Source organism: Petaurus breviceps, unplaced genomic scaffold (genome assembly GCF_028583685.1).
Source record: "Petaurus breviceps papuanus isolate PSGF00001 unplaced genomic scaffold, PetGlider_PUasm1.0 126, whole genome shotgun sequence".
NCBI classification, from domain to species: Eukaryota; Metazoa; Chordata; class Mammalia; order Diprotodontia; family Petauridae; genus Petaurus; species Petaurus breviceps.
In genome coordinates this window covers 56,388,356-56,404,771 of record NW_027185655.1, presented here as the reverse complement: position 1 = coordinate 56,404,771, position 16,416 = coordinate 56,388,356, and the positions used below count along the sequence as shown (strand labels likewise).

Genomic DNA, 16,416 nt, shown 5'->3' with positions numbered 1-16,416 from the left:
ATTCAAACTTCGATAGTTCTTTTTTTTTTTTTTTTAAAGCAATCAGGGTTAAGTAACTTGCTCAAGGTTACACGGCCAGGTGTTTCTGGGTGGGTGCTAAGTGTCTGAGCCCAGATTCGATCCCCAGGTCATCCCGACACTGGAGCCGGTGCTCTTACTTGCTGTGCTGCCTGGCCGCCCCTGAACTTTGATAGTTCTTTATATTTGTAATTAGTATTTAAAGTCTTCACAATGCCTTCTTCAAAGCAGTTGTCAGTTTCTTTAAAGCAATGTTTTAATATTTAGGTGATATCATCTGTATTTGATTTTTTTTTCAATTGACTGAAATGTTCCCATTGCCAAGATCCCAGGAATTAGCCCCTCAAGTAAGATTTAGGTTAAGGAGAACCATTGTGTCTTCCTTCTTTCACTGACTCTGGTTGCCAGAACTGCTTCAAGCCACAGAAAGGATTTCTTTCTCTGCTTTATTGTATCTTCTGCTGGCAATCCAAGAGTGAAGAACTGCATTTGTACACGAGATGATAGAAATGACCTTTGTTTCCATTCTACTGTGAGGTAGCTGTCATTCATAAGCACTTTTGTTCATAGTGAAGAGCTTTGGGATGGTGGTGGTAGGGCGTTAAATCAGAAGAAATGTGGCCTGTGGTCTCACAAGAATTTGGCAATGTGGGGGTGAGGAGTGGGAGGCAGGCTCTCTGTGCCTGCTCTAATGGAGCTGAGTGAAAAGAGAGAAACATTTGGCAAACATGACAGGGAATGAAGGAGAAAGTCAGCTCCCCAGTGATGTTGTCAACAGTCTGAGCTATGTCGATGAAAAGTTTTGGGAGCTACATGGACTCTGGTGATTTTATGAGAAGAAATGTGGATAACTTCATAAAGAGAGAATGTGACCACCCAGTTGGTGGGTGGACATTCTGTTGGTGAAGCAAATTATGTCAGATCATCTGCTTATGAAATGTACTCAAACTTCTTGTAGTCATATTACTAAGAGTTACAGATGGGATAAATTCCCCAATATAGATATTTAAACCTTTACTATAAACAAAGTGCTAATGAATGACAGCTACCTCACAGTAGAATGGACAGAATGAACAATTTTGAAGGAAAACAGCAGATAATGCCTCATATTAGCCAATTTGGTAGACTGATTTGTATTATATCCAATGGATGAACTTAGGGTACATTTTGATTATTGGATGCTTTTATGATTAAATTTCTTATTTTAAACTGTACTTTTCTGATTTAGAATTTCCTGTTTCTTTTGTTAGGAATTAGGTAAAAATGCTTTTCATCAGAGAAATGTCAGTAGATAGTTCTATGTGACAAACGTAATTTCATTAAATTCTTTTGCCAGAGATTCTTATGAACTATTTTTGCTGTTCCTCACATGTGATACCTTATCTCACCTTTGTGGCTTCGAACAGGTTGTTCCTTATACCAGGAGTTATGGTCCTTCCTCACCTGCCTCGTTCAGTTGTCTCTTTCCTGAATTTAGAGTTGATCTTAAACACTACCTTCTACACAAGACCTTTCCTGATTGAAATGAGTTCATTCATGAGAATGAAACCTCCCCAATTTATGCTGTCAACTTTGTTTTGAGTTAGAATTTAATTCATTTCATTACAGTTATATAAATGAGCTATATTGATGAGTAAAAAAAAAGTTTTTGAAATCCTGTGAATGAATGTGTTAAAGTCTGGGGGTGGGGGGAAGGGGGAGGCTTTTGAAGAGTGAGGCTCATTGTAGGGAGTGACAAGTTCCTTTTCTATTTAGATAGCCAAGATTAAGCTATCATTACAGTAATTTTTTGTTCATGCAATTTCTGAAAAATTAATCCTGAGTTGCCTCTAAATATAATCATAGTCAGAACCTTTTAAGATTGTAAAGTAATTAGTTATCATCTAGTCCAATCCACTCATTTTCCAGATAAGTAAACAGGCCTAGAGAAATTAAGCACCTTGCTCAGGGCCACACAGCCCATTAGTGACAGCAGAGCAAAGTCAGTATTAGAAAGAAAGGTTTTTGTTTTTTCATTCCAACACGGTGTGGGATATGCCTCTTCTGCCATGAGTTCAAGTACTGCCTAAGATTCTTAATAGCTCTGTGACTCGGGAGAAGTCACTTCCCTTAACCTCTGTCTAAATAGCACCTATCTCTCTGGGTTGTGAGGGCAAAATGAGGTGATATTTGCCAAGAACTTTGAAAATCTTCAAGTACTGTAGAAATGATCATCATAATAGCTACTATAATTTATTGTTATATAGAACTTAATTCTTTGTCATCTGGAGTGACTGTCACCTTACACTTAGCTTGTCCAAAGGAAAACTCTTCATTATCTCTTCTAAACCTTACTGTCCAGGCTTCCCTACTTCTGTTTTTATTTTTTTTTAATTCAATGAATAAAACAAACATTTCCATAACATAGTATAATAAAAAAGACGATTGCACATGAAACGACAAATCTGCTATGTACAACTTGCCTTTTCTTTTAAATATATAATAAAGTTATGGTGTAAATTTCTTTTATTCTCTCCCTCCCCCACTAGAGATGGCTACCATTAGATACAAATAGGTATATGTGTAAAATTGTTCTATACATACTTAGATTTATCAGTTCTTTCTCTGGATGCAGATAGCATCTTTCTTCATTTGTCCTTTATAATTAATTTGGGTATTTATAATTGTCAAAATGACTTCGTTGCTCAGAGTCATTCTTAAAGCAATATTGCTGTTACTGTATACAATGTTTTCTTGTCTCTGCTCATTTATATTTTCTATTTCATTTTGTTGATGGTATTGTTGTCCTTCCAGTCTCTAAGGTTTGAAACTTGGGCATTTTCTGTAACTTCCTTTTGCCTCCCTTGCCACATCTAATTAGTTGCCAAGTTCTGTTGACCCTACTGCCACATCTCCTCTTGGATGCCTCCCCCATTACAGGCTCTCATCACCTCTTTCTTGGACTGTGTTAACAGCTTCCCAACTAGTCTCCCTTCTTGCCTCCAGTTATTCATATAGCTGCCAAAATAATATTAATTCTCAGGTCTGACCATGTCTCCTAGTGGTTCAAATTCTTCAGTTGGCTCCCTGTTGCCCTTAGATAAACTTTTTAGCCTGTTATTTGGGGGTCCTCTACAGGTCTCCAGCCTTATTTCCTATCATTCTCCTTCTTACTCTTTGTTTTGGCTAAATCAGACCATTCCCTGATCTTATGCTGACATCACCTGCCCCTGTACTTCATTCAGACTGCCCTCCATGCTTATGGTACATTTCTTCCTCATCTTTGCTTTCTAAAATCTTCCTCTTATGTCAAAGCTTATCTTAGGGACTGTTTTCTCCATGAAGCCTTCCCTGACTCTGTTAGGTCAAAGTATTCTCTCCTTTTACCCATATCCCTAGGGTTCTATGTTTGGATCATCCTGTCCCCCTGCCCCAATCATAATCTTTTTAAAAAGTACTTATTGGGGGGGAGGCATCTAGGTGGCACAGTGAATAGAGCACTGGCCCTGGAGTCAGGAGGACCTGAGTTCAAATCCAGCCTCAGACGCTTAACACTTACTAGCCATGTGACCTTGGGCAAGTCACTTAACCCCAATTGCCCTGCCTTCCCTCCTCCAAAAAGCTAAAAAAAAACCTTAGTTACATAGCTACTGCATATTTTACCCCCACCCTGCCCCCAGCCTTTTTATCTTTGTATCTCTAGTGACTAACACAGTTATCTGCACATAATAAAAACCTAAGAAAGCTTTAATTGCATTCACTTGAATTTAAATCTAACCTATCTAAATATTTTTTCAAATGTTTTGATGGATTCAATTGTTTTTTGTCCTTCATTGTCAAAGAGGACAATGAAGTCAGGAAGGTGATATACTATGACTTGCAAGTGAATTAGATTTGAGGGAGGGAGGCCTGTGCAAAGTCATCAGCCTCACTTTCTCCTCCAGAGCCATGTGGTCCAGCAGCCAGATATAGAGCAGGATGACTGGAGATGGCCCTTGTGGATTTGGATAGTTTAGTATTGGATTGAGCACTGGTCCTGGAGTAAGAAGACCTGAATTCAAATCCAACCTCAGACACTTACTAGTTGTGTTACCCTAAACCTCAGTTTCCTCAGTTATAAAATGAGAGACAATAATAACACCTTTCTCACAGTATTGTTGTAAAAATCAAATGAGATCATCTTTGTAAAGTGTTTAATCATAGTGTCTGGCATGTAGCGAGTGCTTAATAAATGCTTATTTCTATTCTCTTCCATTTATAGAAGAAATAATTCTCACTGGCTTAACTGTTTTGGTTTATTTTAGGTTAACCAAACCTCTCTCATTTGCGGATTGTGTTGGAGATGAGCTGCCATGGGGATGGGAAGCAGCATTTGATCACCAGATTGGTGTCTACTACATTGACCACATCAACAGTAAGTTTCTCATTTCTTTTAAAACACCTACACCAAATATCTGCTGTTTAAGATGTCATGTTGTTCAGTTTAATTGTCTACAAAGTGCATTTTCTCTGTGCTTTACATTTTTTTGGAGGGCAATTGGGGTTAAGTGACTTGCCCAAGGTCGCATGGCTAGTGTTTGTGTTAAGAGGTAGGATTTGAACTCAGGTCCTCCTGACTCCAGAGCTGGTGCTGTATTCACTGCACCACTTAGCCGCCCCTGTGTTTTACATTTTTTTAAATGGGAGAGAAGTTTCTCAATTAACAACAAAAACGATAAAAGTCATATTCAATTTGGACAGTGGATTCACTGTTTTCTGGTAAGGACAGAGTTCTCCCTTACTCTGGTGTTAACTTTGTTTGTATGTTGGGGATATGCCTTGTTCTGGCCATATTTGGCCTCTCAAGACTATGGGGAACAGAAGTAAGTGACCCTCTCCTGTTCTTGAAGATTTAAACTGCACTGTCTTATAGTAGTTAAGAGCACTCTGAATCTTTCTTGTTGCTACTTTATGGGGACTTTGAAAGTGCTCTGCTTGTAAGGGGCAAAGGAAACATGGCTGGCTGCCTTTTTGCCCCCCAGGTTACCATGGCAGATAGCATTGGACAGCCATTGTTGTAAATGTGGTCATAGCTCCCCAGCAGAGAGCCATGTTGTCCTCTTGAGTCTTTGCAGTTACTCTCGGCTTCCTTGGTGGGTTGGGAGGGAATTCCCTCTCAATCTCCTTTACTATTTTCCTGTAGTTTATGTAGCAGATAATCTTCTCATAACCTTTCTGAAAGGATTTCATTAATGCAACTGTTTGGAAAATGTAATCTAATTTATTTCATACTTTAAAAAATTCTCTTTGGCAAATTCTTATATTATAAATCATTCCATAATGAGAATACTGTGTTTTGTGTTTAAGCTATCAATACATTAGAACAAGTGATATGTTATTTGTTAACTTGTTATTTGTTAGTTTTTGCACTTTCCCTTTGAGGTTGGTAGTTGGTTTAGTTTTTAACAGACCAAAGAAAGATTAGACAGATGGCACTTATTTTTTTTTAGAAAACCAAAAAGCTAAACATATAAAATATGTTTGGATGTGCTTGTACCAGTTATCATTGATAGAAAATCTCTCTCAGTGAGTGATATTTCTTTTTTTTTTTTTAAAGCAGTCGGGGTTAAGTAACTTGCTCAAGGTTACACAGCCAGTTATTTCTGGGTGTGGTGCTGAGTATCTGAGCCCAGATTTGATCCAGGTTATCCCAACACTGGAGCCGTTGCTTTTACTCGCTATGCTACCTGGCCACCCCGAGTGAGTGATATTTCTAATGATGGAAGGTTTCATCTTTATAAACATGAATATTTGTTTTCTCCTATAAAGAAAGGATCCCAAACTAATGAAATTATGCTTCACACAAATGAAAATCTGTAGTGGGTGAAGGCCACATGTTAGATGGGCCTGGTAATGAGAGAAGGCTTCGTCTATCTTTGAGTAATCTTGTGTGAAGCTCTTGTAACAGTTAAATAGAGGTTAGGATGAAGGCTGCTCTTCCAGTAATTTCCACTGAAGGAAGGTGCTCTGCTGAGGAAGCAATCAGAAATGAATAATGAAATGTTCACATCCATCCAGTGGCAGACAAGGAAGCAGAGAAGATTAGCTAGCAAGAAGTATTGCATGATGAAATTTCCTAATAAGTCAGCAGATACACATGCACATTGTAAATCACTAATAGCTGCAACGCAAGAGTTTTTCCAACTCTCACATAATCTAACTCTCAGGCATAGGGTGAAGCTGGGGTGAAGGTGGGGGGGGTGTATTGAATTACTGAGTTAAAGCCTTTAAAATAGATACACAGGTAGGTACCCATTGTATCAGTGAAACTCAGGGTATATTTGGAAGCCAGCTTTTATGCATGTAGATGACTGTTTATATATATACCAATTACCATAAATGGTACCTTCTATCTCTTTTTAATCTGCTCAGAAGAAATTTTGCTCACTCTTTTGGAAATTCTTTCTCCACCTGAGAGATTTTTGAAATGTATGAGTTTAAAGCCAATCATAGTTTCCCAGAGAATCCAAAAGGTGGTGAATTTTTGACTCAGTTGTTTTAGCTCTGTTCTTGTTTATCTGTTTTAACTTCTGATTATCACCAAAGAAGGCACACCAAAGTCTTACGGTGGAAGAGACTAATTGCTTTAAAAATAAAAAAGTACAATCTCCACTTCATTACTTGATAAGACCTTTGATTTCTTGTGTGTTGGGGGGGGGATTCCTGTGATGTAGTATAATGATCACTAAATTTAGAATTAGAGCATTTGATTACAATTCTGGCTTTGATAATTATTCCCCAATGTTATCTCATTTAAGTCATTTAACCTTTCTTGGCCTCATTGTCTTCATCTGCAAAATAACAGAGTTGGACTATGTGTTCCCTACCATTTCTTTCATCTCTAAATCTTATGGTGCCTCTCTCTAGGCAACTTGAAACCCCTGTATGCCTGAGCAGACTGTATCATGTGAGTTGTTTATGGTCAGAGCAATCCATTACCCGATGTATAGACTTTTGCTGATGAGAGCCCATCCTTAAGTTAGTTAGGCTGGTCCTCAGATGGAGGACACAAGGTCTTTTTTTCCCTTGTCCTCAAACCCTTTCCATTTGGGTTAAGACCAAACATTTTGCTTTGCTGGAAAGGTCTTTGAGAAACCAATAAGAACACACTTTGGGGCCATCTCAGATAATTATGATAAACTGAAGTCTCTTGAAGCAGTCATCAAAGGATGGTAACACAGATGCATCTGCCTCCCTCTCCATGAGTAAAATTACATTTGTAATTAAAACATTTTCTACACGTATTTTTGGAATGATGGTAAAAGTCTTTATTCTCATAGCCCTCTTTCCCCCCCAGTCCTCATTATCCTTGGCTTTCTGAAGCTGACCAGCTGTCGCTGCTGACCAGATACTTCCATTTTATAATCTCTTCCCTAATTCTCCCTTCCTCTCCTCACTCTGATTGTTCCATATCCATCTCCTTCACTGTCTCTTCTTAGTGGTCTTGTGTTCCCCTAAGTCAGGGTAATTCTCTAGGCTCTTTCCTCTTTTCTTCTCTTTCCCACGGTGAACCTCTCCACTATTGGAAAGAAAGTTGGACTTGGATTCCTGCTCTGCCCATTTGGTACCTGTGTGACCTTGGGCGAGTCTGTTTGGATTGTACTTTCCATATGTATTAGAGTGTCGGACAGGTGAATTGTAAGGTCTCTTCCAGTTCTGAAGCATATGATTGGTCCTATGTCTTCTCCTATTGCCAAAATAATCTTCCTGGCACCTGGGTTTCATCTCATCAGTCCCCTCTCCAAAAACCTTCCATGGTTCCCCATTGCTTTAGTCTGGCATTCTAGGAAAACCCTCTACTATATGATGCCTTCCCAGGACACTTCATAATGCCTGCCATCCACACTGAGTTAATCTCCTTTTTTTGATCTCTCCTTTAAACACTTGTTCCTGACATGCCTGAAATGGATACATCTTCTAAGATCTTCCTGTGGCAATCACTGCCTTACATAACTCCCTAAGTCTGGTGTTACTCCTCGCCATGATGTACCTGCTCATTCCTCTGTTTCCCCTTTCTTGTCTATTTGACTTTTCTCTATGTCCTCAGTATGCCCTAGTTTATACAGGCAAGTGTCTTCTACCCTCTGCTAGACTGTAAGTTGCTTCTTTGTATGCTCAGGACCTGTGTACTGTGTTTCACATAGTAGGTGCAGGTTCAGTTGCAGTGAATTTTTCTTTGACTGACTGTGATTCAATCTTTAGGTTTTTTTTTTCCTTCAGGAATTAAAATTCATTTCTGTGTAAGTAAGTAGAAAACAATTCATTTGCAATATTTTTTAAAATAATCATAAATATATAAAACTTTCAGGGCTGCCATTCTAATGCCTTGATGGATTTGATGTACCCTAAAGTGTCCAAATTACATGCAGTGAAGTAGTTTATTCACTTAAAAGGACCTGGTTCATTATCTCATTAATCTTCAAGACATTCCTATAAAGCGGTTTAGAGAGCAAATGTTATTATCCTATTTTAACAGCTGGTAGGTGCATATGCTATATCTATGCATTTCACAATTTCAGCAGTTTTCCCTTTTCTTTTTATGAAGGATGAGGGATTGAAGAGTTTTGTTTATTAAAACCCTTTCTGTCTTATCTGGGTCAATACCTTAAAGTTTGACCTTGAAAACTGTAGTTGCTTAAAACTCCAGGTTTATGTCAATTTTGTGGGATTTTGCCTTATTTGGAGGCAAGGGCTGGAAGTCAGTTATAAAGTTTTTCAAAGGTTTTGACTTTACCATTGGAACTGGGAAATACTCATCTTGAGGTATAAGGCTCCAAGTTGGAGTCTTTTAAACTTAATTCATTATCTTTTATCTTAATTCATATGCCTCAGTTCTTTATCTGCAAGCATAGATTTAAAAATAGAAGGGACCCCCTCATTTTACAAATGAGGAAAGTGAGACCTAGAGAAGTAAAACCCCCACAAAAAGTACATGGTGGAGCCAGTACTTGCCACACTCAGGCCCACTGACTCTAAACCCGGTTCTCTGTGCTCCTCAAGGAACTCTTAAGGTCCTTTTCAGCTCTGTATCATGTGATGATAACAATTCTTTTGTAGTGGTAGAAAGAGCTCAGCTCTGTGTTTGGGAGTCTAAAAAGAGATGAGTTTGAAGTTCATCTTTGATTCTAGCCACATGACCTTTTCAGTGTCATTGAATGGTGTCTGAGCCTCTACAAAATAGAGATACACTTGGAGTATATCCCTCGGGGTGGTTGCAAAGATCAAGTGAGATAATATATGTAAAACATCTTGTAAGCCTTTCTCTGTATAAATGCACATATAAACATTAACAGGTACTTTCTTTTTCTTCACCTGATGAAAATGCATGTTCTCTGGAGGTGTAGGAGAAGAATCTTGAGCTTAAAGCTTTCTGTCTCCTCTCCAATGATTCTTTCATAGAGTATTTTTCCTGATACATGGATTTCTCCTTATTGGTGACAGTCCGTATTGCTTTGCCCAGCATTCAAGGCCCTCTACAGTCTATTATCATCCTGCTCTTTCAGCCTGGCTTCATTAATGAAATTGAACTATTCCCTGTTAATGAACGTGAAGTCCCTGGTGCCTCAAATATCCTCCCTTTCCCATTTTGCTGCCCGTCAAATCTCCTGTCCCTCTTTGAAAGCTAACCCAAATGCCCCTTATCCTTCATACTTGTTGGTAATAATCTTTCGTGGTTCTCAACACCAGTGGTTCAAAATCAGAACCAGAAATGAATTAGTGCAAATGACATTAAAAAAGAGGCCTTACCATCCGTTTTGCCAATAGACCCTAAGAACTGTTGGACTTTTCCATCTGGCTTGCAGGTGAAAACTTTCTTCTATGTTGTCTCCCCCTTTAGAATGTGAGTTCCTTAAGGGCAGGGACTCTCTTACTTTTCTATTTATTTGTTGTTTGTTAGTAGGTTTTTCTGTTGCTGCTGATTCTGTGTGGTAATGGTGTTTGTTATAATTACTTCAGCATTTAAATAGCAGTCTGCAAATCCCTTTACATGCTATCTTATTTGATCATCCCAACTACTCTGTGAGGTGGGTGCTATTATTATCTTCAATTTTCACATGAGGAAACTAAGGAAACATGGAAAGAATTGGTTAGGAAATGTCTGAAGGAGGATTAAACTCAGGTCTTTCTGATTTCTCACCCAGGCACTGTTTCCAATGTGTACATAATAAGTGCTTAACAGATTTCTCTCCCTCCCTTCCTCTCTCTCTTCTTCCTTCCTTCCTCCCTCTCTTCTTCCTTCCTTCTTTACTTCCTTCCTTCCTTCTTTCCCTCTTTTTCTTCCTTTCTTTTTTTTTTGAGGGGAAGGCAAGGCATTTGGGGTTAAGTGACTTGCCCAAGGTCACACAGCTCTTTCCCTCTTTCTTTCTTCCCTGTTTCCTCCCTCTATTCCTCCCTTCCCTCCTTCCTACCTACCTTCCTTTTCTTCCCCTCCCTTTTCTTCCCTGTTCTCTCCCTCCCTCATTTCTTTCCTTCCTTCCTTCTTCCCTCCCTCCCTTCTTTCTCTCCTTTTCTATCCCCCTTCCAACTTTACCTCTTTTTTCTTCCCTGTTTCCTCTTTCTTTCTCCCCTCCCTCCCTCTCTTCCTCCATCTCTTCCTTTTTTCCTCCCTCCCTCCCTCCCTTGCCCTTCCTTCCTTCCTTCCTTTCTCCTTCCTTCCACCTTTTCTTCTTTCCCTTGTATCTTTTGAAGTAATTTATTTCATAACTCCATAAGTGTTTACCTTTTATTAATGTACATTCTTCCATGGAAAGAGCAATTGGGATACCTTATCATGACATTGGAAGCTATGATAGGGAATGTAAGCTCTCAAAAATCCGATGAAGCTAAAGGGGTTACAATCTCTGACAAAGGAGTAAGCTCCCACACTGATAAAATCACAGATTTTTGAAGTATTGAAGTGGGAAGTAGTGTGCATCATAGTTAACTTTGTATGTCTTTAGTTTTATTAGACTCTAAGTTCTCTGAAGACAGACTGTGTCTTATCTAAAACGTTGTATCTTCCCAGCATATAACACTGTGTTCTGTGTGCTCACATACTAAATGCTTAAAATATGTCCACTGGATTGAATGAATCTATAGACAAAATATCTTACATCTTATAAAACCCTTTTTGAAAAAAAGTCCTTTTGCATTTTTAATTCAGTAAACTCCCTGGCTTGTGTATCTTTGTTATAGCTGTTACTAAGACAGAATAGCTGTTATGAGTTGCAGTTTTCTCTGGGGCAGTGATTCTGGGTCCAGTTTCTGTGACTCCTCCCTCCCCCAGGGCACCCTTAATTTGCCCAAGGGATGCCATGTGTTCTTCTGTTACTATATTTCTGCCAGCCCTCAAGTTGTTTTTGAAGGGGAAATGGGCAGAATTTTGTTAAAATAGCATCAAAAAGACTGATAGGGCATTTGAAATTTTACTAAATGTTGGAATCACTATTTTAGAAGAGAAATTTGAGACTCCCAGGTTCTATTTTTTCTTTACATTGGTAAAGAGAGGCAACCAGCAGAGCTATTTCAATACCAATTCTCTTTATGGCCATGAGCATTGTGCAGCTGGCAAAATATAAAATTGGGGTTTCAATGTTAAATTTAAAACATGATGAAATACTCTTATTTCAGGCTAGCTTCAAGTTCCTTTTTGGGATAACATTCCCTCCTCCTTGCCATTGACTTCTTAAAAGGGGGAAAGGCCAGGTTGGGGTGGGAGGGAGGAGGAGAAAAGATCTTATGAGAGTTAGACTGTGTAAGCTCCAGTAGAAGCCTGAAAGGATTGCAAAGTGCTGTATTAAGAAGACCAAATTATAATTAAAGGTTTCTTAGTTGATACAACATGGGCATTGATCCCCTCCACTACATTATTTAAACATGGCCTTTCAGAGACTGTAAATTGGACATTAGACAATGCTGGCATCTTTCCAATATATACATACAGCCCATGTGGGGTCAAGTTTCAGAAGTAATAGAAAACAAAGGCAGTGTGTATTGAATACTGGTGCCTCAGTTCTCAAGGATAATTCTGCAGCACAATTTTCAAAACACAAAGACTTGTGGTTATACTATTTAGAATGTCACTTGGGTACTGTTAACTTTCTTTGAGGTTAGCTGAAACACCAATTTTACTTATTACCTTCCTTCTTTTAAGAAAAAAATCAGAGACATTTTCCATTATTACTTAAGATAGCAATTTAGAGCAGGTAGGTAGAAACTTAGAAATAATTTGTCCTGGGCAGCTAGGTGGCGCAGTGAGTGAAGCACTGTCCCCATAGTCAGAAGGACCTGAGTTTGGTTCCAGCCTCAGACACTTAACACCCACACCAAGAAAACTAGCCGTGTAACTTGTGGGTAAGTTACTTAACCCCAACTGCCCTCCAAAAGGCAAAAAAATAAATAAATAAAAATAATTTGTCTCACCTTCCTCCTTTTGTAGAAGGGGAAAATGTGGCCAGCTGACTCACAGTCAGTCAGTCACATCCACCGAGAGAAGGATAGAGCGAGCCTCAGTCTGAGAGTCACCTATATAGACATGATCATGGAAGCCACGTCAGCTGATAAGTTGAGAGCTGATGCAGCCACAATTAGAGAGTGTAATATAGGAAATGATTGAGTGAAAGAGCTGTCAGGCAAGAAAAGAAATGGGAAAATTGTTTGGGAGATGGTCAGCAGTGTCAGATGCAACAGAGAGGTCAAGAAGGTTGAGGATTGGGAAGAGGCCATCAAATTAACAATTAAGAGGTCATTGGTAACTTTGGAGAGATTGGTTTTGGTGAATGATGAGCTCTGAAGACAGGCTGCAGGGGTTAGAGGAGGGAGAGGGAGAGGAAGTAGAAACTACAAGTATTCATAGTTTTATTTTTTCTTTAGGAGTTGGGCTTTAAAAAAGGAAGTAAAGTGGGAGAATGATTGTCTGAGGAGATACTGGAGTCAAGTGAGGGTTTTTTTTTTTAACCAATTGGGAAGACCTAGGCATCCTTTAGGTAATGGGGAAGGAGTGGATAGATTGATAGAGACTGAAGTTTAGAAGGAGAGATGGGAATAATTGTGGGGACAGTTTGCCAAAGTAGGTAGGAAAGTAGATAGGAACTTGGGGCCATGTTGAGGAATTCACCTAGACAAGGGCCATCTCTTTATCAGAGATTGGAAAAAGGATGAGAGAATAGGGGGTTTTGAGATGAAGAGAATAATTAATCTCCATAATTAATCAACAAACATTTATTAAGCACCTACTGTGTACCAAACATTGTTATAAGTGCTAGAAAGCAAAGTATGGAATGAGGTCTTCTGAGAATGTCTATGATATTTGGGAAACTTGAGGGGAGAAAATGAGGTTTAGAATGACTATTTTGGTGGGAATCAAGTGGAGAGGAATAAAGAATTAATTGCTTTCTATCAGTGTCAGCCCAGTTAAGATTAGATAATGTATATTTGTAGTGAACTCATTTAGAATGGTTCAGTGACTTCCTCCAAAACTTCAGGAGCATAAGAAAAAAGTAGAGGTGGATGGTGGGAGTTGTCCAAGGCTGAAGTTGGACTTGATTTGAGTAGCTATAGGATGGGGGCATGAAATTAGACACTTAAAGAGCAGTGTAAAATGCTTATTATTCATTCATGTCCAACTCTTCATGATCCCATTTGGGGTTTTCTCCGCAAAGGTACTGGAGTGTTTACCATTCTTTCTCTGTCTCATTTTACATATGAGGAAATTGAGGCAAACAGATTCAAATGACTTGCCCAGGGTCACACAGCTACTAAGTGTCTGAGGTCAGATTTGAACTCAAGAAGATGAATCTTTCTGATTCTAGACCAGCATTCTATCCATCTAGCTGCCCTGATATGCTGGGGTCAAGTTAACTGTAGTGTGAGGTCAGAACAGGATAATGCCATGGAGAGTTCTAAGGGTTGGAGGGCACTGGAGGTCAGGGTGAGAATGAAGAATAAATTTAAAAGGAATGATGCATAGGGAGAGATGAAGTGATAAATGGTTATGGTCAGAAAAAAGAACTTCAGAATCATGAAAGTAGAATACTTATGGGTCATGGAAGGAAATCAAGGGTGTGACTGTCCCTATGTGTGGTGCTGTGGTAGAGGGAAGGAGTAGATCATGGGAACTGAGCATATGCTGGGGATGTGATGGAAAGGTAAATTAGTCCAAACAAGGTCATTTTTTAACCCATATTGGTGACATCCATTCTTCCCAATAGGGAGAAAAATAGGCAAGCTTGAGATTAGTTCCAAAGTAGATGCATTTCACCAGCCTAATGTTGTCTTCCATGGTGGGCTCTGATAATTCATTCCTATATTTAAATTCCACATTCATAAGAACTCTTGGAATAGTGAATTACCACGAGACATGTCATGCTTGCACATTACGCAATGTGTTACTTCTCCTGTAGCATAGACAACTTTCAAATTGCTTTGCTTTATAATAGAGTGATCTCCTTGGGCTATCACATCTTAATAAAAAAAAATCCTACCTTCATAATAATATATTTTCTTTGAGTATTTACCTTTAATAAATAGGCTTCATAGATCCATTCAGCAAATGTATCCATTCAGTGGAGATGAAACACAACATTGTTTTAGGAAACCTTTTTCAAAGGTACCTTTGAGAATCCTATTTTGTGATTCCTGTTTCAATTGTGCAAAATATCTCATAAAATGTAAATGTCCCTTATTGAGATTCTTGTGGCATGTGGTATTTAAGAGTTGAGGGAGTGTTTCTGCTGACCTATCCCAAATCCTCAAAGAGAGTTAACTTTTGTGACATGGTTGCTGTTAGAACCTAGACTGAAATAAATAATTTGTATTCCGTAACTTTGGATAGGAGTTGAAATTGACATTAATAAATCAAGTGGCATTGTAACTAAATTATGACCATTCATAATTGAATGTATGTAGCTATGTAACTATATTGTCTAGAAACCGCAGGCTCTCTCTGCTTGGCTGCAGGATTTTCCATACCTCAAAACCATCCGCAGGGATGCTGTCTGCAAAGGCTCATTCCTGTGCAAAGTAACATCTCCTCTTCTCTTGTCTTTAGCCTTCATTTTTGGACATCGAAGAACCATACTTATTCTACATCTGGGTAATTTTAAAAAAATTAATATGCATCGATTTTGTAACTAAATGAAAAATTATCAGTGGCAGAATGTTGACTACTTTAAAGAGATTTTCTTTTCTTTCATATGAGGGAATGTATAATGGGCCTGGCCAGGTTAAGAAATCTGTCCCAGTAATACAATAGCTTGGGGGACAGCTAGGTGGCACAGTGAATAGAGCACCGGCCCTGGAGTCGGGAGGACCTGAGTTCAAATGCAGTCTCAGACACTTAATACTAGCTGTATGACCTTAGGCAAGTCACTTAACCCCAATTAACCTTCCTTCCCCCCTCCAAAACAATACAATAGCTTGGACTCTGGAAAACCACTGATGTGCACAGAATAGTAATCTAGAACTGAAAGAAAGACAGACTTTATATTTCATTGCATGGCCCCATGGGGGAGAGGAGGGAGAAAATTTGGACCTCAAGGGATTGTGGGACTGAATGTTGTAAACTAAAAGTAAATAAATGAATTAAAAATTTAAATAAAAAAAAACAAAAGTTTTCCAGCATAATTTCCATTTAGTGTTTAGCTTTGATCTTCCTCTCTGCCTTGTGCCCTTGGAAGCCAGGCTGGGTCTGGCCTATAACCCACCCTAAAATGAAGCAATAAGGCAGACTAAATTCCCCAAACCAGTTCGGCTTCTGGAGGATCTTCTGGACTAAGGACTCCCACCACTTAGTCTCCACCCCCCACCCACTGGGACCATTCTGGGCTCTCCTGAATCCACCTTGGTTTTGTTTAGCTGCTACCCTTGAAACAGACAGGTCTTCAGTAAGACTGAAAAGCATGCATCTGGTTATTGTGAAGGCACCCAGTCTTTAGAGAAAACGAGAATGCACAGTGAATAAATTGCTGGCATTGGAGGCAGGAAAACCTGAGTGCAGATCCTACCTCAGATACTTACTAGCTGTGTGACCCTGAGCAAGTCACTTAAACTCTGCCTGCCTTAATTTCCTCAACTGTAAAATAGACACAATAATAGCACCTGCTTCCCAGGATTGTTGTGAGGATCAAATGAGATTGGTTTATAAAATAGCACAGTTCCTAGAACAAAGTAGGCATTTAAGAAATCCTTCCTTCCTTCCTTCCTTCCTTCCTTCCTTCCTTCCTTCCTTCCTTCCTTCCTTCCTTCCTTCCTTCCTTCCTTCCTTCCTTCCTTCCTTCCTTCCCTCCTTCCTTCCTTCCTTCCTTCCACATAGTTTATCACACCTTTACCTGACAGTGCAGAAGATTGCTATGTGTTCTATATATATATATACACATATGTCAACAGATATACATGTATATG

The 16,416-nt window shown here is 39.1% G+C and overlaps 1 protein-coding gene across 1 annotated transcript in view; it reads left to right on the top strand.

The window, feature by feature from the left end:
- WWC2 (WW and C2 domain containing 2) overlaps nucleotides 1–16,416 on the top strand; it is a 260,140-nt gene that overhangs the window by 103,522 nt on the left and 140,202 nt on the right. Inside the window, exon 2 of the mRNA XM_069096538.1 lies at nucleotides 4,302–4,411. Coding sequence (XP_068952639.1) covers nucleotides 4,302–4,411 — 110 coding nt within the window. The remainder of the gene's footprint in view (nucleotides 1–4,301; nucleotides 4,412–16,416) is intronic.